This window comes from Capricornis sumatraensis, chromosome 9 (genome assembly GCF_032405125.1).
Source record: "Capricornis sumatraensis isolate serow.1 chromosome 9, serow.2, whole genome shotgun sequence".
NCBI lineage: Eukaryota > Metazoa > Chordata > Mammalia > Artiodactyla > Bovidae > Capricornis > Capricornis sumatraensis.
This window is the reverse complement of record NC_091077.1, coordinates 109,353,076-109,377,520: the sequence shown is the minus strand read 5'-3', so window position 1 is coordinate 109,377,520 and position 24,445 is coordinate 109,353,076. Positions and strand designations below refer to the sequence as shown.

The window sequence follows — 24,445 nt, the reverse complement described above, 5'->3', positions numbered from 1 at the left end:
AACATACAGGGCAGGAGAAGAAGGAGGTGACAAAGGATGAGATGGTTGGATGGCATCACCAATTTGATGAACATGAACTTGAGCAAACTCTGAGAGACAGTGGGGGACAGGGAAGCATGGTGTGCTGCAGTCCATGGGGTCACAAAGAGTTGAACATGAACTGGTGACTGAACAACAACAAAGACTAAGTAAATGTTAATAAACTGGTGCTCAACAAATCAAAAGCATTAACAGGGTTTTCCAGGCTGGAAACTGCACTTGGAACCAGCAGGTGAAAGTGAGGACAGAACTCAGGGGAACACTGGGTTCTCAGTCCTGAGAGAGGTGTGTAAGTGACCACATGAGCTGTCCCAGGTCCAAGTCCTGATGGAAACATACAATATTCAAGATGAGCCAAGTTTTATGTTTTAATAGCTGAGCCTCTAGTTCACAACAAAAATCCCTGTGCCAGCTGCTGAGGAAACAACAAGCCAGGAGCTGGCAGGCGTGGGCACCTGGAAAGCCCACAGGTTTGGACACAGACGCAGAGTGGATACCATGGGAGTGGTGCCCGAGGCAGCTCCTAGATAAAGCCAAAGCACCATCACCTTCCCATGAAGTCAGCCTCAGAAATCCATCCCGAACAGCTGGGAGAGGAACAACACTGGGCATCTGAGAAAGAAAAAGCGAATCCCTCTCCTCCAGCTACACTTGCCCCACTAACCTAGATTAACTCAGGTTGGCTCCTGAGACACAGCACGCCGATTCTGAGGTTTGTGACCGAAGTCGGAAGGGTGTCAAAGTGGAGAAAAGGGGCATATGGGATTCTGGCAGGCTCAGCTGCCTTACCTGCCACAGCACAACAGACTGGGGGACTTAAACCAGAGGGTTATTCTTCATGGGTCTGAAGGTTAAGATCAGGGGCCAGCACAGTTGGGTTCTGGTGAGAGTTCGCACCTTAGCTTGCTGACAGCTGACTTCTCGTTGTGTCTTCATGTGGCAGAGTGCGAGAGCACGCTTTCCAACCTCTCTTCTCATGAGAGTGCAGATCAGATCACGAGGGCCCTGCGCCAAAACCATTACAATGGGGATGAGGACTTCAGCACGAGATCCATAGTGGGGACACAAGCATCAGGCCGTCACAAGGAAGATACAAGGAAAATGAGGTGGACCTGGGCTATGGTGGGACAACAGGAACAAGGAGAAGTCAGGTAACAGTAATAGGGAGGTGCTTGTGGGCTGAGGCGCAGCCAGCTCAGTCCTCGGCAAGCAGTGACCTTCCTTCCTTCCCCGCCTGGAGTCTTTCTTTCACCATACCGCCCCCTCTCTCTGCCATTAAACACAAGATGAGGACAAACAAACACTGGAGAATACTTCTTTTGACAGAGCATAAAAGTCATGACTGTGAAGTTAATGACCCTACTTAGAAGTCAAGTCAAAGGGTGACTTTTTTGATAAAGAAGTAGACAAAGAATTAGACATCCCAATAGATGATTTTTAGGTAAGAAGCACAAATAAAGCCCGACGCAGGGCGAGCTGCTCCGGCTCTCCTGCCTGCCTGTCTCCTCAACTCCTCCTCCACCCTCGGGCAGGCAGGATGTGCGTACAGGACATCAGGGCATCAGTACTTGCTCACACAGCCACAAACAGGGCATGAGTCAAGCCTTTTCAGAGTAGCTATTCCTTCATTACTTTTAAATTTAAATAATTTTAAATAACCCTTCACCATTTTTACTTCCACTAAAAGAAGTAAATAACAATAAGAACATGTCTCTAAAAAGAGATGAAGCATTTAAAAAGCACAAAATAAGAAAAAATTATTCAAGATCTTCTAGCACATTTATAAAGCCTTTGGAGCTTAGAGCCCTACTTACTCCAAAAGCTGTTCTGTCTCCTGAACACACAGTAAAGAACTAAGGCAATCATCTGGAGATTGATTGATAATCAACTGGAAGAAAACACAGATGCACAGATGCTTGTGGCTAGAAGGTAACTTTGAGGTAAATGATCTAATCACAGAAGGTCACATTATTCCCAGTCATTCAGAGGTGGTTGTTGTATAGTCGCTAAGCCATTTCCTACTCTTACAACCCCATGGACCGTAGCCTGCCAGGCTCCTCTGCCCATGGAATCTCCCAGGCAAGAGTACTGGAGTGGGTTGCCATTTCTGTCTCTTGGGGATCTTCCCAACCCAGGAGTCAACCTCAGATCTCCTGCAAAGCAGTATACTTACCGCTGGGCCACCATGAGGCCCTTTAAGACAGAGCAGCCTGATAAAAGACTGGAGCCCAGAATGTTACGAAGGACTCTGAATTGCAGAGGCCCTGCTGGTATGACTGACTCACTTAACAAATATTTAATGAGTGCTCACTATACCAGGCATTGCAATTGGTCTGAGGACACAGGAGTGAACAAAGAGACAGGACCAAGGTCTGGCCCACAGAGGCTCACACTCTAAACAGAGGGGAAAAGACACTGAATCAGTAATCGCACAATGTGCTGGTTTAGCAAAGGACCTGTGTAGGGAAATACCTCCTACCTTCTGCTCCACCTGGGGATGATACTGAGCTCAAGTGCCGACCCTGCGGTTAAGTGTCCTTACACACGTGACCTCCCTTCATCCTCATGGCAACCTTGAGATGGAGGCACCACCGATTTTCACTTCAGACGGAGGCCCACTGAGGGCCAGGCCCACGCCAGGGAGATGCGCCCGGCGCAGCGCCGACCTCACTGCGTCCCGCCCGCGCCCGCCCGCCGCCCTCAGCGCCCGCGCCCGCCCGCCGCCCTCAGCGCCCGCGCCCGCCCGCCGCCCTCAGCGCCCGCCTCAGCGCCCGCCTCACCGCCCGCCGCCCTCAGCGCCCGCCTCACCGCCCGCCGCCCTCAGCGCCCGCCTCACCGCCCGCCTAGGGCCTCCTCACCCGCGCTCACCGCCCGCCGGGCTCCCGGCCTCCGCGCTCGGCGCCCGCCTCAGGCTCCCGGCCTCCTCACCCGCCTCACCGCCCGCCTCGGGCTCCCGGCCTCCTCACCTCGCGCTCACCGCCCGCCTAGGGCCTCCTCACCCCGCGCTCAGCGCCCGCCTCAGGCTCCCGGCCTCCTCGCCCGCCTCAGGCTCCGCGGCCCCTAACCCGCCTCAGCGCCCGCCTCAGGCTCCCGGCCTCCTCACCTCGCGCTCAGCGCCTGCCTCAGGCTCTGGCCTCCTCACCTCGTGCTCAGCGCCCGCCTCAGGCTCCCGGCCTCCTCGCCCGCCTCGGGCTCCCGGCCTCCTCGCCCGCCTCGGGCTCCCGGCCTCCTCACCTCGTGCTCAGCGCCCGCCTCAGGCTCCCGGCCTCCTCGCCCGCCTTGGGCTCCCGGCCTCCTCACCCCGCGCTCAGCGCCTGCCTCAGGCTCCCGGCCTCCTCGCCCGCCTCGGGCTCCCGGCCTCCTCACCCCGCGCTCAGCGCCCGCCTCAGGCTCCCGGCCTCCTCACCTCGCGCTCAGCACCCACCTCAGGCTCTGGCCTCCTCACCTCGCGCTCAGCGCCCGCCTCAGGCTCCCGGCCTCCTCGCCCGCCTTGGGCTCCCGGCCTCCTCACCCCGCGCTCAGCGCCTGCCTCAGGCTCCCGGCCTCCTCACCTCGCGCTCAGCACCCACCTCAGGCTCCCGGCCTCCTCGCCCGCCTCAGGCTCCGCGGCCCCTAACCCGCCTCACCGCCCGCCTCGGGCTCCTGGCCGCCTCACCGCCTGCCGGGCTCCCAGCCTCCTCACCCCGCCGGGCTCTGCTGTCCAGGACGCCCTGCCTGCTGCCCCGGCCTTAGCCGGCCCCGAGTGCCTGCCTGCCCCGCTGTCCCCTGGCTGAGGCCGCCTGAGGGTCTCGCTTCCATCCCCAGGGCCCAAGCGGGCACTGGGCCCCCGCAGCCCCTCGGCCCGGGCCTAAACCTCACCCGCCCTGGGCGCCCTGCTCGGCCTGGACACGCCACCTCCTCAGAACCTCGAGACCGGACAGAACCGCACCGTGTGCCATGAATTACCCGGAGGATGTGCTCAGATTCCCACTCTGCTAACGTGGCATCCATATACATGACCGGTTCTGTTTATTATTACATGTTTAAACTGCAGATGGTGATTGCAGCCATGAAATTAAAGACGCTTATTCCTTGGAAGGAAAGCTATGACCAACCTAGACAGCATATTAAAAACCAGAGACATTACTTTGTCGACAAAGGTCCATCTAGTCAAGGTTATGGTTTTTCCAGTAGTCGTGTATGGATGTGAAAGTTGGACTGTAAAGAAAGCTGAGCGCCAAAGAATTGATGCTTTTGAACTGTGGTATTGGAGAAGACTCTTGAGAGTCCCTTGGACTGCAAGGAGATCCAACCAGTTGAATATTCATTGGAAGGACTGATGTTGAAGCTGAAACTCCAATACTCTGGCCACCTGATGTGAAGAGCTGACTCATTTGAAAAGACCCTGATGCTGGGAAAGATTGAAGACAAGAGGAGGAGGGGACAACAGAGTATGAGATGGTTGGATGGCATCACCGATTGAATGGACATGGGTTTGGGTGGACTCCAGGAGTTGGGATGGACAGGGAGGCCTGGCGTGCTGTCATTCATGGGGTCGCAAAGAGACACGACTGAGCGACTGAACTGAAATGAACTGAACCACTAGAGGAGGAGGCAATGGCACCCCACTCCAGTACTCTTTGTCTGGAAAATCACATGGACAGAGGAGCCTGGTAGGCTGCTGTCTATGGGTCACACAGAGTCGAACACGACTGAAGGGACTTAGCAGCAGCAGCAACAAACTGCTTCTAGAAACAGGTTACACTGAGAACTCACAAGTTAACTTCACTGAACATTTTTATTGCCTTCTGTGTTCACACAGAGGGAAAAGGGAGAGGAAGGACTCAGCCCTATGCTGCTGCTGCTAAGTCGCTTCAGTCGTGTCCAACTCTGTGCGACCCCATAGACGGCAGCCCACTAGGCTCCCCCGTCCCTGGGATTCTCCAGGCAAGAACACTGGAGTGGGTTGCCATTTCCTTCTCCAATGCATGAAAGTGAAAACTGAAAGTGAAGTCGCTCAGTCATGCCCAATTCTTAGCGACCCTATGGGCTGCAGGCCCACCAGGCTTCTCCGTCCATGGGAGTTTCCAGGCAAGAGAACTGGTGTGGGGTGCCATTGCCTTCTCCATAGGAACCACTAAAAATGTTTCCAGTCACAAAGAAAACTGCAGAGGCCTATAAGGAGGGAACCCTCCAGGCCAGGCTAATTTACTGAATTATATAGTTTGAATTTGGATACATTTAATAACATATCTTATTTTCTCACTGGCTGTCCTAACAGGGAGCTTTGAAGCAATAAGATTCACTTGAATGAAGAGGTAGCAGTGCATTTATATCCTGTTAAAGGTAACACTTGGACTGACTAGCTGTTACAACTAAAGAACAACTTTGTATGTGAAAGTCCCACATGGAAAGTTGTCATTTACTAAGTTAGAGTCACTAACTGTCCCTTCAAGACAGTACAAGAGGTAAAGCAGACCAAGCTTAAAAGGACAAACTACAGTACAATGAAAGGGAAAGTGCAAGCAAAGAACCTACTAAACAGTCCATGAAGACTGAAAGTGGGAAAAAGTCGTTCAAATACTGCATTAGAGTCACAACAAACGTGTGAACTTAACAGATTTGCGACCCCCTACTCTTCTCTGTTCTGGCTTGTAATATTAGTCAAATACTCTCCATGACATCAATCAAAGAAAGTATGTTTTTAACAAAAAATGCTACCACAAACTAGTAAAGAAAATGGTGGACACATTATATGCATTGCTTTTTTAGCAACTCATTGTAATCAGAATGTTGTCTCAAGTCTAGCTATTAAAAAAAAATTTTTTTTTTGCACCTGGTGAATTTTTCCACTATATCACCCTGAAGCATGACTTAAAAAGTAATTAACTGATGACAATGCATTTGTTAACCAAGTTAAACTCAGCATCCTGGCATGAATTGCCCACACCTCTTCAAGCCCTGACCATCAAACACTTTAGGAAAATGCAGTCAATAGCCTAAGCCAGTAGTTGACAAAATTTACCATGAAGTAAGTTGGGTATTTTGAAACTGACATTCTTGCTTATGAATTCTGGGTTCAACAACCACACACACGCACCCACAAAAACAAATGTCAAAACCAAAATTCATTTAACCCTCTGCTTGATGGGCAAACTGTATTCCTTTTCTCTCTCTCTCTTTTTTTTTTATTTTGCTATATGACTTTTTTTGGTTATAATGGCAGTTAAGCTCTTATCAAAACCTTTCATCAGGTAGTCTTAAAATGCATAACAAGTGCACATATGAGTCCACTTCCCCTTTTCTGCACAAAGTCACACCTTGCAATATGATTTCTTGTTTTCATTTTGATCTATATATTTGCTTTAAAATAATTTTCATAAAGTAAAAGGTTAGTATTTAAGTAAAAAACTTACTCAATAGCCACTTAAAACTACTATTCTTTGACCCAGTAATCATCAAACAAAATGTTTTGAGCACATGCTCCCAAACTGTGTATACTTATGTACATATAAATCCAACACACATGCTGTTGAACCAAAATGTGATGTTCTTTTCAAAACATTTATAAAACACAAAAATTAGAAAAATAAGTAAAAATAGATTCTCTTCTACATTCTTTTAACATCCCAATATATTATTCACCCCCTGGGTACGAACATCCCACTTTGGAGACCTCTGCTTTAGTTAAGATATGAGGGACTGCTTTACTTTAGTTCTAAAGTCTAATCAAATGAAAAAAATATATATTTTTTTAATGCTTAAAACAGTCTCAAAGGACCTTAGTTAGTCCACCTGTGATATATGCATGATAGAAGGATCATTCAACATGCAGATAATATATTAGTAAATAGAAAAATGAACTAAACTTTATTAATTAGAAGCAAATAGATTATTTAGCATATTACTTTTGTAATATCTATCATTTCAAATAAAGAGAAGAATGATCAATTGAAATTGATTTAATTATTACACACAAAATAAATGCACTCCAATAATCTTTGAATGTGAATGCTGATCATGATGTGGAAATTTTTTTAAATTTTATGGTATGGAAATTTAGCTTAAAGTACACCTTTCAAGTAGAGTTACTTCATTTTCAAAAGCAAGAATGATGAATGAAACTAACCAATGTACTATACATGTAAGAACTGCAACTGATTTAGTTTCAACAGATATAGAAAAAGGATGAGAATGCATTTAAAGACTGTGCCCACTGAAAACACTATCAGGTTGACATGTCCCAAGTAAAAGGGAGACTAAAGGTAGTTACTTGAATAAATGAAGCTTTGATGTCATTTTAATCTGAAATTTTCATGTATGTGAGGAGGAGAAGAAGTTTACCTTGACTGATCTATGTATTGGGTCAGCAAACCATGGGCTAAGGGCCTAAGATAGCAGCCACTTATTTTTGAACAGTCTGCAACTGAAGAATAGTTTTTACATTTTAAAATGGTTTTTAAAACTCAAAAGAAGAATAATATTAAGTGACATGAAAATTATATGAAATTGAACTTTCATTGTCATTAATAAAGTTTTCCAGTGGTCATGTATGGATGTGAAAGTTGGACTATAAAGAAAGCTGAGCACAGAAGAATTGATGCTTTTGAACTGTGGTGTTGGAGAAGACTCTTGAGAGTCCCTTGGACTGCAAGGAGATCCAACCAGTCCATCCTAAAGGAGATCAGTCCTGGGTGTTCATTGGAAGGACTGATGTTGAAGCTGAAACTCTAATACTTTGGCCATCTGATGTGAAGAGCTGACTCATCTGAAAAGACCCTGATGCTGGGAAAGATTGAGGTCAGGAGGAGAAGGGGATGACAGAGGATGAGCTGGTTGGATGGCATCACTGACTCAATGGACATGGGTTTGGGCGAACTCTGGGAGTTGGTGATGGACAGGGAGCCCCAGTGTGCTGCCGTTCATAGGGTCGCAAAGAGTTGGACAAGACTGAGTGACTGAACTGAACTGAATAAAGTTTTATTGGAACACAGCCATGTGCATTGGTTCCTATGTTGTCTGTGGCTGATTGCAGTTAATTATCAGGGTTGAGAGTTGCCAGAGAGACCTGTGACCCTCAAAACCTAAAGCAGTGCTATCTGTCCCTTTCCAGGCTCTTTACCCAGTACAGGCAGCTGATCTTAATCCCCTCAGTCCCACACTTCCCTTTCTTATCCTATCCATGGAGTGGAGGAAGGTTTGTTTGCTTGTTTGTTTTAAACCAACATGGTAAATTCTCTCTTACCCATCCCCCTCACTTATCTGCATTAAGAGTTAGAGGCAAATGTGTTCCACATCTTTACCCTAAGATGCAGCTGCTTCTATAGCCACCTTTCGTTCTCATAATGGTTACTTTCTGTTTTAAGTATAATTTTGGCTTTCAGCTGATACAAACTCAGCCATTTTTTTCACAGGCTTTCTTTGTTCTGATATCCACTTACTCTTCCAACCTTATTTCTCATTACAATATTCATACTTTATAAAATTTGCAAAATAAATTGTATACTCCACATTTTTCTGCCAAGTTTTGCCTTTTTTTTAGAATGCAGTTTCCACCTGGGATACTCTTCACCAAAGCTCTACCTCATTAAAATCCTGCCAGATTTCAAGATCCACCCCTCCCAAAGAAGACATCTCAATCTTCCCAATCAAAATGATCACTTCGTTGTAAGTGAAGTTGCTCAGTCGTGTCTGACTCTTTGCGACTCCATGGACTGTAGCCTACCAGTCCAAGGGATTTTCCAGGCAAGAATACTGGAGTGGGTTGCCATTTCCTTCTCCAGAGGATCTTCCCGACCCAGGGAGCCAAGCCGGGTCTCCTGCATTGTAGGCAGAGGCTTTGCAGCCTGAGCCCCTGCTCCCCTGCTGTGATTCTCGTTATCTCCACCTGGTGTGCACGCATGCCTGCACGCATGCTAAGCCCATAGGCTCTTCTGTCCATGGGATTCTCCAAGTATGAATACTGGAGCGAGTTACTGTGCCCTCCTTCAAGGGATCTTCCTGACCTGGAGATCGAACACACGACTCTTCCATTTCCTGCACTGGCAGACAGATTCTTTACCACTAGCACCACCTGGGAAGCCCCTCCATCTGGTATTAGTCTTATTTGTTTATCTCATATGAACTGTTGGTGCCTTATCAGTAAACTATGCATGTGGATGCCAAGCAGGGTTTTATTTATCACATTCATTTATACTCGGGACTTCCCTGGTGGCTCAGACAGTAAAGTGTCTGTCTACAATGTGGGAGACCTGGGTTCGATCCCTGGGTTGGGAAATTCCCTGGAGAAGGAAATGGCAACCCACTCCAGTACTCTTGCCTAGAAAATCCCATGGATGGAGCCTGGTGTCCATGGGGTCTTAAAGAGTTGGACACGACTGAATGACTTCACTTCACTATTCATACTCTAACATCTTCCCTGTCCACACTCTGTCCCCACACCATAAAGTGTCCAGTTCATAATATTCAAAAGATCAGACTTGTAACAGAGAGGACTTGAAGTGGCATGAAGATATGGAATTCAATAATAATAAATCAAAAGATGACAACATCATTCTCTTTTCAATTATTTTCAATCTTTCTGATAACATCAAGAAGAAAACCTCAATTTGTGCTACTATGGTTTAAACTCTCTAATCTTTGATAATCTCCCTTTTTAACAATGAGAAAAACAATTCTAGGCTTGGAGCCTTCTGGAGGCAAGCATTTCTGCTACAATTTAGTAAAAATGCTTTGTTCTTATTGCTTCTATTTATGGCATGAATACTGGTTTTCAATTTAATGAAAATGAGTAATCTCAGTAAGTAAATTTAGGTTAACCAAAAGGAGGTGATTTAAACAAAAATATTAACCAAATTATAGCACAAGGGTTATGCATATACAACAGAAATCAACGGTATTACATAAAAACGGAAGAAACATTTGATTGTAGCAAGTAATCAATAAAGCCAAATGACTTTAATCCATCAAACTCCTTGTTAACTATCCACATCACTAAAAGAAAATCATGCAAAAGACGAGCTTCCAGCTTCTGAGACAGGGGTTCTCCAAAGAAGAGGAGGTGACATTTGATAATGTCTAGACACATTTTTTTGGAGGAGAAAATGGCAACCCACTCCACTATTCTTCCCTGTCTGGCGGGCTACGCTCTATGGAGTCACAGAGTCAGACACGACTGAGCATACGCACACACAAACACACACACAGACACGTTCGGTAGTCACAACTGGCGGAGTAGGGTGAGGGCCTGCCTGCAGCTAATGGGTAAAGGCCAGGGATACTGCTAAACATCTCCCAAGGGACAGGATGGCCCCACAACACAGAGTTATCTGCCCTAAACCTCTACGGTGCCAAGGCTGAGAAACTGCTTGGAGAAAAAGAGCAAGCTGAGCACGCCCTGCCTCTGCCCACAGTTATGAGCCGCCCTCTGTGCAGCACGCTGTCCCTATTCGATCTTTGCCACAGATGAGACTGCTGAGGAAATCTCCCACCCAAACCTTTCATTACTTTACACTGCCCGCACAGCCGCTGCCCTCCATCAGCAATTAGGATTTTAAAAACAGACTGCACTGGGGCAGATCCTTTATATGCTAATATTAGGCCATCAATATTTAGATCAAATTTCCTAATTAAACCATGGAAGTTATGACATTTTCAGATGATCCTGCATTATCAAATAGATTTTTTAAAATAATTGAGGTAAAGATTAATACAACTTCAGTAAAACCTTGACTCTAACTGCTACTGATTTCATGTAGAGTTCTTTGACTTGAATTATATGCTTCATTGACTCAAATACTATATTTTGCAGAATAAACTTGACCTTGAAATTTTTTAATTCAATATTTTTTATTAAATGCATTAGCTTTCCTGAGAGGGAGTTTAAAGAGAACTACTTTTTAATCTAGCAAAAATAAAATCATTAACATAAAACAATATAACTGTTAGTAGCTGAAACAGTTCACTTGGCTACCACTCAGTACTTTATTCTCAAAACTATTATTGCAAATACATAATCCACACAGATGTGTATGAGGGTAAGTGTTTACAAGAAAGGTCTTTGAAGCTATTTTGTGGTTAGTGTTTTCGTTCTTTCTCTTTTTTTTTTCCAAGTAGAGTTCACCAGAGCAACTTAGAAGCAGACAGCACCTGGGTCTTTTTATGTTTTTTTTTTCCCAAATTTAAAGTTATTTTTACCCTTGCAACAGTATTTAAACAAGGAAAAATACTGTATTCTTAAAGTAATGATGCTATCATTATCTTCACTTGACTTAAAGGTTCTTTATAACGACAGTATTTCTAAATTTAGCATTTACTATTTATTAACTTTAGTAGCTGGCATACCTTGGAGGTATTTCATGCCTTTGAATTCAAGCTAGTTTAACTCTTAACTCTGACATGCCTGTGGTAAAATGATGGTAAAGGTGAAACTGAATCCTTTTCATTTCAGAGCCAGAAAGCACTTTGCCAACAGCAAAGCAGCATTGTTCTGAACAGGAAAAAGTTACAGAGGTGGCAGTTATCAACACTCACACTACCAAGAAAGAAAACCAAATGCTGAGTGAGATTAGGATCACGGTTGCATATGTTTTAGGGAGAAGATAAGCAGGTCACCAGATTATCCTTTCCTTAGGGTTCCCAGAACTGAGACGATCATAGCAGGACCCACGGTGCTGGCGCATTTTGTTACCATTCATCCATTCTCTTCAGAATCGTTTATCGAGCACCCGCCGGGTACTGAGCACTGAGGTAGGCAATGAGTACCCAGCAGTGAATCAGCCAGGTCTACAGACCCTCAGTATTGGTACAAAGAGCGTGTGCAGCCCCAGTTGCTATTCTCCCGCTTGCAATCCCACCTCGCTCCTGAGTCAACTGCCTGAGAAAAGAATCAGGTGCAGCTAGAACAAGAGAGGGCCTGAACAGGTACACTTTAAATTCTTAGTGAGATTAAAAAATAAAAACCACAGCATCCCCCAAGAGCTCAAGAAACCCAGCGCAGCGAGTGTGGCAGGAGGCCCGCGGGCAGCTGTGGGGCCTACAGACCAGTGTCAGAGAAGATGGAGAACTCTGGAGCCCCGGTGGAGAGTGGCGGAAGGGTGCAGACCAACAGAAGGGCAGGGCAGAGGGGGTCTGAGTCCTTCTCAGCCAGGAGCACAGGCTGCAGCCGTTCTCTTAGAAGAAGCACCTTCTGCTGTTCCCTTACAGGAAGCATTTGCTGACCATCACCCAGGAACAAAGTCAGGTGTTACTGAGTGGAATACAGCCCTGCTCAGGCCTCTGGATTCCTCTGCTTCACAGTGAAGATGCTCCTGGTCCAGCCTCCTGAAACGCTCAGTCAGTCCAGCAGATACTCCACTCTTCTCTTATAGAGACATCAGAGTTTTTCAAAGTGTTTGAAAAGGGAGACCCAATCATGCTGGAAATAAAGACAGGGGAATTTTTCTTCTCAGAGCTGTGCCATCAGGCAGGACTCAGTGTCACCAACTGTGTGCACGGCTCCTCTCAAAAGAACTGTCTTATGTTTTAATCCAGCACACACAGAGTTAAGCCTAAAACAGTCCTTTTAAAACTGAGTCACAACCTACTGGTGGGATGTGGAATCACATGGGTCCAGTCAATATATTTAAAAAACTAGGATAAAATCAAACAGCATAGAATAGGAAATATCAGAACACATTGTTCATAATAAGAATAAACATTATTTTATCAAACTTCCCCCCATTTTACACACACATATGACTCATTATCTAAATCTATTTGGTTCCTAAGCAAGGATACACATAGCAAGGGACCCTATATAATTATAGTTATATGGGGTTGCTATATAAGTTTTTTAAAAATTGTGAACCAACTCAGGGGAGGGATAGAGAAGGTACTGAAAGTCATTAGCCTGAAAAAATTATAGTGAAGTGGCATGAAAATTTATTAAAAGTTTTGATTCCAAAAAAATCAATTTCTACTCAAAATGAGAACAGAAGTAGATTTTTCAACCTTTTCCCAAAATACTTTAATTATGTGATTTTCACACTCTTATTCTTTTGTCCTAATTATCTTTCATTTGCTTCCCTGAACTTGTGTGTGTGTGTGCTGCAGGGTGGTGGAGGGACACACACCTGATCTCATGGCAAATACCCTTCCAATCTCACACCAAAGGCAGGAGCAGAAGCTGAGAAAGAGCTGGAGCCCGAACCACAGAGCAGCCCAGGCCAAATTCTGTCCCTCTGTTTGCCAAACCACCAGGCAGGATCTTGGCCGCAGGGAAGCTCACTTCTCCCTTGGAAAAACCTTTAAAACACCAGTTTCTCAAATCACTGGGCAAAGGACCAACCACTCTCTAGGATACGGAGCCCTGAATGGGATCAAGGCCAATTCATCTTTTTAAGTAGAACTGAATTTGTTGTGACCTCGGTTCTCATGAACTTTTAAACAAATTTTATAAACACAGCAGTATTTTCAAATGTGGTTTTTAGAAAAATAAATTAGCTTACCTGAAACTCTTAAATAATTCCTTTCAACACCTTTCCATTCCTGACTTACTCGCAATCTGAAAAAAGCAAGCTATGACATCTCCCCGGTCTGACTGTTTATATGTGGGTCGGTGCTGTGAGCACCACATGGGGAATCCAGGTGGTTACAGCCACGGGAATTTTGTTCCCGGAAATCCCCAAATACATCCTCAAAGTATGACGATGCCCTGATGGTCATATGTCCAATATTCTTGAAATCAGGAGTCACTAGCTTACAACAGGTAACTGCAATGGATTACTCTCTTACTTAATCTACACTAGTCTGCAGGGAACAGTGCACCCCCTGTAACTAACCATAGTGGCTCCACACAGCACCAGGGATATTGTTCTCTTACTCTGAATGACAACCGTGTTACTAGGAACTAAATGCTTGGGCTTTAGCATCACCACTGACAGGCAGACTTGGCACAAGACCGAGAGGAAAGAGAGGAAAGGCTTGAAAGCAACTGACTAAGCCTCAACTTTATCACTAGGGGGGTAAGGAAGCACACTTTGGTCACTCAGTCAATACCTACAATTATAATTCTGTTGAATTCTCTGGCTTTAGAGATTCTTAGCAATTATATTTGTAACATAGCTGTTTTTTGTTTTAGTTTTATTTTGTTGAAAAAAAGTAAGGTTTTGGAATTCCCTGGTGGTCCAGTGGTTAGGGCTCTGCTCTTCCACTGCTGGCTCAGTCCCCGCTCAGGGAACTAAAAGCAGTCGTGCGGCACCAAAAAAGCCAAGCAAGCATGCAAAGAAACAAACAAAATACTCTGATCATGAAGTGCCGGTATTTCTCAAAGTCTCAACCCAATGGAGTAGTACGCACCTCACCAATACTGCCATCTACAGAGAACTTGCCTAATGTTCTTGAATACTGAGAAAGAGGACAGAAAGAGCCATTTTTAACCTCTTCTCAAAATATTTTGATTCTGTGACTTTTACAGCAATCAAATGACTCGATGGCAGAGTGGCAGTCTGAGCATATATGACTGGTGTATATCCGGGCTCCAAAATTACTGCAAAATACAACACGGTTTTGAAAAGCAGAACAAACTCCAAATTCCTTAGGTTTTCCCTATGAAGTCTACCATTCCGTATATGTATGCAACTGGTATTTTCCCAATTTCCCATTCATTACATAAAAGAAAGTTTCCTGAGTTAACCTTGCAACCCTTAATCACACAGCTAATGTGTGCTGAGGTTAAGTCAGAGCCAATGAGGGACCTCTAAGGTAAATGTGACTCAAAAAACAGGCAAATTTGGTGGTGGGACAGTCCCTATACACCGTCAGGCGCTTCCTCGACTAGGCGGCAGTTTCTGAAACTCACCAATTTTAAGCATTATCACTTAAATCAGAAGTTTACAGGGTTCCACTGCAGCTCATCATACAACTATGTAGACTTCAAACCTTACAGAAGGAGATGTTTTATTTTCAGCTTTACTAAGGAATGCATTGCAATAGCAGACCTTTAGATGAACATTGAAAACCTTGATCAAAACAGGATTTTACATATTATTCAATGTTCTAATGTTCTGCAAACCTTTTCAAAGAGTGGCAATTTCTAAATTCCTGTCAGAAGTTTTGCCCTTCTTACACACCTCTGTACTCAGTGAGCCATTAACAGGCAATTCAGAGAGCAGAAGGGGCCCTTACACAGTCCCACTAAGGACCACCATCCAGAATCCCATAATGTGGTCTCCAGTGACACTAAATAGAAAATGTCTGCTAACTCTATTCCAGCAAAAAGAAAGAAAGAAAAAAGAAATCTGCAAAGAAATATTAAGTATAGAAGCTTCAACTTGTTAACGGTTGAAATTACATCTTTAGATTCCATATAATAAAGGGTCTGATTCTAAAATGAATATTGAAAAGAGGTCTCCCTACCTATGAATAACAGAAAGAAAGGAGGAAAAAGGAAGGGGAAAATATTTTTCAGTGGATAAAAATATAGGAACACACGGCATCATGCACATGGCAAGATCACTACCTGTTTGGATCTTCAAAGCAGGGATGAGGGACATTTCTGCAACCCCAGGGAGATGGTTTTCTGCATACATAATTAAACAAATCACTCCAGCACGTCAAAGAGCAGCAGAAGTCTTCTCACTAATTACCACTGCCTTTCCTTTAAAGCCACACTTTCATTATTCTGCCTTCAACTCCCTTAAATGATTCATTCCCCTTCACTCCTGAGCAGACTCTGCGGGGAAGCTGGTGTTTAAGTTTAATCTCCAGTGCCACTTGCTTTGGAGAGCTTGATGAGGGGAAGGAGGAAGAATCGAATCTAATATTTCTGTCAAGATTTGGAGAGGCATCGTCCTCCCCTCATCCCCAAAAAATAACTAGACAGACAGGACCCTCTGGCAAGCTATCATCGCGATCAGAGACGCCGCTTGGGCAAGCAGGGCCCACGTGCGGTGGAGCTGTCACCCACGGAGGCGGCGGCGGTGGGGAGGACCCGGGCTGCCGCCCGCAGCTGCACCGGCCCGGGCGCGCGCGGGGACGCCGGCTCGCTCGTGAACGGTCCCGCGCTCTCTCCCGGACCCGGCAGAACCCAAGGGCCGGGAGGCCAGCCCCGGTATTCCGGGGAGCCGGAGCCGCGAAAGGCAAGCGCCCGAAGCGCGCCGCGGGCAGAAGCCCCAGCCGGCGCCCAGGATGTCCGGCTCCTCCGGGTCCGAGCGCCTCCCGAGCGCCCCAGCCCGCCGCCCCCAGGCCCCCGAGCCGCCCCGCCGTACCGTCCCAGCTCCGACTCCACCTCGAAGAAATCGCCCAGAGCATCCCTGTTGGAGCCGTCGACCCAGTAATCCGGCACCAGGCTCCCGGGTCCCGGGGCCACGGTGGCGGTGACCGAGGAGCAGGACGAGGCGGAGCACGAGGGCGTCGTGACTTTGAGCATCTTCGCGGCGGGACTCCGCCAGCGCCGCCGCCGTTTGCCGGAGCGAGGAGCCCCCGCGCGTCCCCGCCCGCGAGCGCCGGCGCGAGCTGCGCCCTGCCAGCGCGCCCCCGCCGGCCCCTCCGCGCGGCCGCGCTCCCCTCGGCGCCCGGGAGCGTGCGGGGGCGCGAGGCAGCGGGAGAGGGTGCAGGAGGGCCGAGCCGCCCGCCGGAGGGGCGGAGGCGGTGGCCGGGAGCGGCGGTGGCCGGGAGCGGCGCCGCCCCGCGCTCCCTCCTCGCGCACCGCGCCGCCCTCCCCTCCCTCTTGCCCTCCTCTGCGCCGAGCCCGCGGGGCGGCTCCGGATGCGGGAGACTGGGTGAGGCCCGCGGCGGGGGAGCCGCGGCAGCCGCTCCGAGCGGACAGCGCCCGGCGCGCCCGGGGGCGCCTGGGCCGGGCGCCCTGCACGGCGGCGTCACGGGGACCCGGCGGTGGAGGTGCCACCCGAGCGCGCCCGGTGCGAGGCCCTCCGCACGGCGCCAGCCCACCAGCCGTCCCGCCGGCCCCCGTCAGAGGGCGTGTCGGTGGCTGGGGTGTCCGGCCCACGGCCGCCGGGCCTCCGGAGCCGCCGCGCACAGAGCCGGGAAGGCGGAGGAAGGGGCGCGCTGCCCTGACTCCCTCTGGACGAAGCCTCCGGCGGGGCCAGCTGCTGCCTTGCGCTGCCTCCTCGGCACTGCTGGAGCTCCTGAAAGGGCAGCTGTCTGCTGTGCCTGGCTGACTCCAGCTTCCGAAGGCTAGCGACAGAAATGATCAGAGAATTCCAGGTTTGGAAGGGGGCCTCTGGAAGCCAACTAGTCCAGCTCTCTGCCTTAATGCGGGACTTGGCATCATTCATGACAGAGAAAGCTGCTGTATTTAAAGCTCTTTCCTCTTCCCAGGAGAGCTGTCCCATCACAAGTCTTCTAATGTCTGCCCATCAACCTTCAGGCTATCGTTCTAAGCATTGGTTAAATTTACATTGAATATTTCTACCCTTGAACATTTTTCCTTTTAGATTTCAGCAGAGATGAACAATAACTAGTCATTATATTATGTAATGAATCTTTGTATATATAAAGACATTACATCACATCTTTCTGGCTAAATAACTTTGAGCCCTTTATTTAATCTTCAGTTCAGTTCAGTTCAGTTCAGTCTCTCAGTCGTGTCCGACTCTGCGACCCCATGAATCGCAGCACGCCAGGCCTCCCTGTCCATCACCAACTCCTGGAGTTCACTCAGACTCACGTCCATCGAGTCCGTGATGCCATCCAGCCATCTCATCCTCGGTCGTCCCCCTCTCCTCCTGCCCCCAATCCCTCCCAGCAACAGAGTCTTTTCCAATGAGTCAACTCTTTGCATGAGGTGGCCAAAGTACTGGAGTTTCAGCTTTAGCATCATTCCTTCCAAAGAAATCCTAGGGCTGATCTCCTTTAGAATGGACTGGTTGGATCTCCTTGCAGTCCAAGGGACTCTCAAGAGTCTTCTCCAACACCACAGTTCAAAAGCATCAATTCTTCGGTGCTTTGCTTTCTTCACAATCCAACTCTCACATCCATACATGACCACTGGAAAAACCATAGCCTTAACTAGACCGACCTTTGTTGGCAAAGTAATGTCTGCTTTTGAATATGCTATCTAGGTTGGTCATAACTTTTCTTCCAAGGAGTAAGTGTCTTTTAATTTCATGGCTGCAGTCACCACTGTTAGGACCAAACTGAAGCCAGGACAGGCTCTAAGGGGCGGGCTAGGCCTGAGAAAAGCTGAGGCTCTGGGAATTCCTGCAGGCAGTGTAGCTCGACCAATGAGAAAAAAATCCCCGTAGCCCACTTCCGGTGCCAGGCCTGAGCCAATCCGGATAGGGATGCGAGGTTTAAAAGTCCCGCGCGAGTGTACGGTTTAACCAATCAGCTATGCTGTTACAGAAACAAAGAACCATCTGTATAAAAGTATATGTGATTCAGAGCTCGGGGCCTTTGTCTGATTCCCCTGTGCTGGATGAAACATGGGTCCTGGCTCGAGCTGGTAATAAACCCCCTTATGCTTTTGCATTGCTGTGGACGTCTTATTCTCTCAGTTCTGGGGACTCGAACTCTGGGCATAACAACCATCTGCAGTGATTTTGGAGCCCCCCAAAAATAAAGTCTGACACGGTTTCCACTGTTTCCCCATCTATTTCCCTGAAGTGATGGGACCAGATGCCATGATCTTCGTTTTCTAAATGTTGAACTTTAAGCCAACTTTTTCACTCACTTCACACGTATTAGTCTTTTTTTTTCTTTCTCGCAACATGTACTAAACTCTTTTCAGTATGTCTCCATTCCTGATTATACCAGTAAACATGGTCCAATAGTTTCTTCTATTACTGATTAATTTATCCCTCTTAAGAGCTTTTGTAAAGAGGAGAGTGAAAAAGTTGGCTTAAAGCTCAACATTCAGAAAACAAAGATCATGGCATCTGGTCTCATCACTCCATGGGAAATAGATGGAGAAAGTGGAAACAGTGTCAGACTTTATTTTGGGGGGGTTCCAAAATCACTGCAGATAGTGATTGCAGCCATGAAATTAAAAGACGCTTACTCCTTGGAAGAAAAGTTATGACCAACCTAGATAGCATATTTAAAAGCAGAGACATTACTTTGCCAACAATGGTCCGTCTAGTCAAGGCTATGGTCTTTCCAGTGGTCATGTATGGATGTGAGAGTTGGACTGTGAAGAAGGATGAGTGCCAAAGAATTGATGCTTTTGTTCTTGAGAGTCCCTTGGACTGCAAGGAGATCCAACCAGTCCATTCTAAAGGAGATCAGCCCTGGGCGTTCTTTGGAAGGAATGATGCTAAAGCTGAAACTCCAGTACTTTGGCCACCTCATGCGAAGAGTTGACTCATTGGAAAAGACTCTGATGCTGGGAGGGATTGGGGGCAGGAGGAGAAGCGGACGACCGAGGATGAGATGGCTGGATGGCACCACTGACTCGATGGACGTGAGTCTGAGTGAACTCCGGGAGATGGTGATGGACAGGGAGGCCTGGCGTGCTGTGATTCATGGGGTCACAAAGAGTCGGACACGACTGAGCGACTGAACTGAGCTGAAGAGCTTTCGTGCTATATTGGTGGACTACCAAAATGAAAATAAAAAAGCAAAAACCCCAAAATCTAACTAATTAATGACAGGAATGTGACTCATCATTTGATTGAAAACTAAAAGTAAATTCAGAAACTAGTCTTCACAGATAATTTTATGAAGATCAGCATAGGATCAGTTTAGAAACGGCCTGAAGAACAGCAAGTACATGTAGATTCACACAAATTCAATTAATACCAGATTATATTCAGTAAAATACAAATGCTCACATGATTTGTAACTTCAGAGAACGAATTCCATAATCTTCATGTTAGAAAATGGAAGTTCACAAACAAAGCAGTCTGATGAAGCTCTTGAAAGTAAATTCTAGTTCTTACTAAGTAAGTTTCGTTTGGTTTGCTCTGACCGGTGGAAGGGTGGGCACGAAGCAGCAGCTAAGCCATGTGTTTTATTTACCCTTCCCAGAGCCCGGGCCTTTACTCGCCCCTCCCGGAACCCAGGCCTGAGTGGCAGCACTGCGTGCACAAGCTGTCTGCTGTGAGCAATTCTTTTGCAGCATAAGCTGAAAGCAACATGCTACACTAAACAAGCCGGTTAGCCTCTCCCTGCTGTTCCAAGGAACAGTGGCCAGGGAAACAGTATTTCATGGTACAAAGGTGACGGCGGAGTTGACATTTACCTTCAACACTGGTTTAGTTATTTGACACCTCGGCTTTTCACAACTGATTTTTGTAAAAGTGTTAGTAGCTGAAGTTTAAAATGAAGGTGTTTGATTTCATAAATGCAGTTTATGTTTATTTAAAAATTAGAGATGGCAGTTTGGTGGAATAGGAATAGAATCTATGCGGTTTATCATCACTCATTATTAAATACCATCTAAAATGACAGAAAAGGAACAAATCCATATATCCACAAAAAGAAGAGGAGAAGTAATATCAACTAAAACTTAAAATCTTGAAACAAATGAACAAATGGTCACTGACTCAGAAGACTGGATATACCTGAACCCCAGATTCACAACTGGGAGAAGCCAATATGAAGAAATATAATCCTTGCCACAGAGTTCCAGAAATGCTTAGGAATCAGAGTACTTACTAGATCTTTCTAAAAGTAGAGTGGAGAATAAGATATTGGTTCAATGTTTTTTTAATAAGAAGCCCTTAGTCCCAATATTTCTTCTTCTGCTATTCACAGCCAAAACCATAGTTCCTACAGTTCCCTTTGAAAAAAGATTTACTCTTGAGAAATGTTGAATAAAAAATGAAGTATGTCTTAGATTACAAGATATAGCTATGAATGTACTGAAAACAGAGGGATTTGTGAAACTCTACACAAAAAGCAGTGAGAATTCCAAGTCCAACAGGCTCCCAGGATGCTGAAGATCAGGCTTTTATCTATCACAGTCCCAGCTGTACTGAAATTAGAGGATTCCTCAATGAGAAAACTAAAGAACTCAAGGGGAGGGGATCTGTGAATACTAACAATTAGGATACCGCCCCACCCCACCCCCACCCCCACCCCCCATCCCCCCCCCCCCCCCCCGCCCCCGCCGCAACAAAGGAACTTGATTTCTGTCCACACCTCACAGTGAAGCCCATCGCTGAACAGGGTCAGGAACCTAAAGCTACTAATGAGCTCTCCTGCGTCTCACTCAAACAGAGATGCACAAGATGCCCTTCTGGTATGGCAGAGTCGCTGGTATGGCTAACCTTCCTGCACATACAAGTATTATCCCTGAACTAAGTATAAAATCGGTTATTTAAATGTGCAGAATGAACTACCAAAATCAGAAAATTGAAAGTGATGAAACCCATGAAAGAAAGGAACTCTTCTGAGTAAGCCAAACCCTTATTCAGCTCTTCCTCTGAGGGTGCAGAAGGCAGCACAGCTTTTAGCAGCTTGTGGTGTCAGAAAACAGAAATCAGGCCTGGCTGAGACTAAAAATCGAGGAGGGAGTTCCAGAAAGAAGAGACTTAAGTGGAAGAATCCAAAGATCTACATGTAAACTGTGTTCAAATACCAGGCTGATCTCTGAGCTATGTATACGTGTCGGAGCGTCTAAAGAACCCAGCAAAAAGGACACAGCAGTGACTAGAAGGCTGGACACTGAGAAAAACTTAAGTTCTTCCTCACCACTGGGGAGACACGGTTTGAAGTATGAGTTCTACCAAATGTAACTGTAGGTTAGAAGAAAAAACAAAAAATTCTCTTCAGGGAAAAGATAATGGAATCCAGAATCTCTCAAAGGCATCACTAGCAATCCACTATACGCACATAATGAACATACACATAGGCTGGACGCGTGAAGTGGTAGGAAAACACGGACCAGAGTCAAAAGAAAAATCAGTCAATAGAAAGCAACCCCAAGATGGCTCACAGGTTGATATGCATAGATGAATTATTTAAAACGGTTATTGTGAGTATATGTCCCAGGTTCCTTAGCTAGCAGTAAAAAACCTGCCTGCCAATGCAAGAGACGTAAGAGACACGGGTTCAGTCCCTGGGTTGGGAAGATCCCCTGGAGGAGGAAATGGCAACCCACTCCAGTGTTCTTACCTGGAGAATCCCATGGACGGAGGAGCCTGGCAGGCTACAGTCCATGGGGTCTCAAAGAGTCGGACACGACTGAAGCAACTTAGCACAGCACATTTTAAGTATGTTCTAATAATTAAAGGAAAATATAGTCACAAGTAGTGTGGGGATGGGTATTCCTATCAGAGATATGAAAATGATTCAAAATAAACAATTAGAAATTTAACAACTGAACAAGCAAACTACCTGAAACTTGGCGGGGGGATGGGGGGCAGGATCACTCGATCTGCTTCAGAAGCACGCAGACTGGAGGAAACAGGGCGAGAGGCCCTGGAAACAGAATGCGGCACCCAACCTCCAAGACCGCCCCGGTTTTCTTTTCCTGGAATTCATGCCTTTCTGAGCTTACCCACCACACTAATTTAGGGTTGACTTCTAGAATATGTCTATTTCATAATAAACAGAATATGGCGGAAGTGAAGGTATGTGGTTTCTAAGGTCACAAAAGCATTGCAGATTCTGCCTTGATCTCCTGGGGTGCTTATGTGATGGGAGTCACGACATAAGAACCCTCGAGAAGCATGTCACGCCCGTGGAGATGTGACGGGGAGGAGCACTCGCTTGCCAGCCACGAGGCCGCAACTGAAGCAGCTTCCTCAGCCCCAGGCAAGCTCTCAAGTGACTGCGTCTCCTGCCGACATCTGAGTGTAATGTCATGAGAGACCTCAGCTGAAACCAGTTTCAGAATTTCAGATAATTCAGAATTCTGAATTCATAGAAATTGTGAGAGCTTAATGGTTATTGCTGCTACAAGTCAATAAATGTGGAGTAATTTGTTATATAGCCACAGAGAACTAAATATAGCTACAGAAATTATCCAATCTAGAGAACAAAAAGGAAAATTATTTTTTTAAAAATATAAGCCATTCTGAGTGATTTTTTGGACAAATCAAGGTATCTTACGTGTAACTGAAGTTCCAGGAGGAAAGAAGAAAAAGTGACGTAGAAAATTTATTTGAAAAAATAATGGCTGAAATTTCCTCAAATTAGGTAAACATCAACTTACAGATTCAAGGATCTCAGAAACCCAAGCAGAATAAATAGAAATAAAACCACATGTAGATTCATCTAAGACAAATGCTTTCAACAATAGATTTGTTTTTAAGTTTTAAAAGTATCTTCTTCTGAGAGAGGGAAAGAAGGGAGAGGGAGAATATATTATACATTAAAGAAAGCAATATGACAGGTGGATGCCTCATTAAAATACTATGGGACAAAAAACAATGGAATTATATTTCAAAAGTTATTTAACTCTGATGATATTTAACAACTGAAAGAGAAAAAAAAAATAGATCCAGAATTCTATGCCAATAAAATATGTCTAGGCTGAAGGGAAATAAACGAGATAGAAAATCAGACATACAAAAAAAAAGAGAGAGAGCAAAAATGGGAGATATGTGTAAATAAAATGGCCACATTTCATATTCTTCTCTTATTTAGAAGACAGTTCATGGTTTAAAGCAAAAATTATAACTGAATTGTATGGTTTATAATATATGTGAAGGTAAAATGAGTATAATTCCTTCTAAATAATATTCAATAATACTCAAGAAGAGGTAAAATGAATTGACAGAATGCAGTGACTCAACTGCACAGTGACTGAACATGTGTTTGAGGGGATTTGAATGGTAACAGAAAGTTCTATATCTTGAGTTTGATGGTTATTACATGACTTCATACATTTGTTGAAACTTTTCAGTTACAAATACTTTTAAATTGATGAATTTTATTGTGTGGAACTGTATATCAATAAAGCAAAATAAAAACTGTAATAGTAGCATTGGCAATTCTTTGAATTAGGTAAAATTAAAAGTCCATAAATACTGAGAAGGAAGACATTAAACTGTTGCCATTTATAAATGACTTGATTTTTCCATAGTAAATACTAAGACTAGACTCCAAAAATTAATAAATTAATTTGACAAGGTCACAGGTTACAAGGTCAAAATAATCAACTGTATCTCTACATATGAGCAGGAAATTGGAAATGCAATAAAATACTTCACTTACAATACAATAAAAAACAGTAAAATAAGTATGAATTTAACAGAAGATATTCAAATTTTTTACAGTGAAAACTAACAAATATATCTAAGAGAAATTAAATAAGACCCAAATAAATGAAAGATATACTATGGTCACTTACTGGAAGTTACAATGTTTGCTAACAAATTTTCTCCTAATTGAGATGTAGACTAATGCTAGTAGGCTGCATTTGTAGAAATCAAAAAATTTATTCTAAAATGTGTTGTTGTTCAGTTGCCAAGCCCATGTCCGACTCTTAGCAACCCCATGGACTGCAGCACACTAGGCTTCCCTGTCCCTCACCATC

At 45.5% G+C, this 24,445-nt stretch overlaps 1 protein-coding gene across 1 annotated transcript in view; it reads right to left on the bottom strand.

Annotated features, from left to right (window-relative positions):
• CAMK4 (calcium/calmodulin dependent protein kinase IV) overlaps positions 1–16,426 on the bottom strand; it is a 270,014-nt gene extending 253,588 nt beyond the window's left edge. The window contains exon 1 of the mRNA XM_068981356.1: positions 16,266–16,426. Coding sequence (XP_068837457.1) covers positions 16,266–16,426 — 161 coding nt within the window. The remainder of the gene's footprint in view (positions 1–16,265) is intronic.
• Between the last annotated feature and the right edge of the window lie 8,019 nt (positions 16,427–24,445).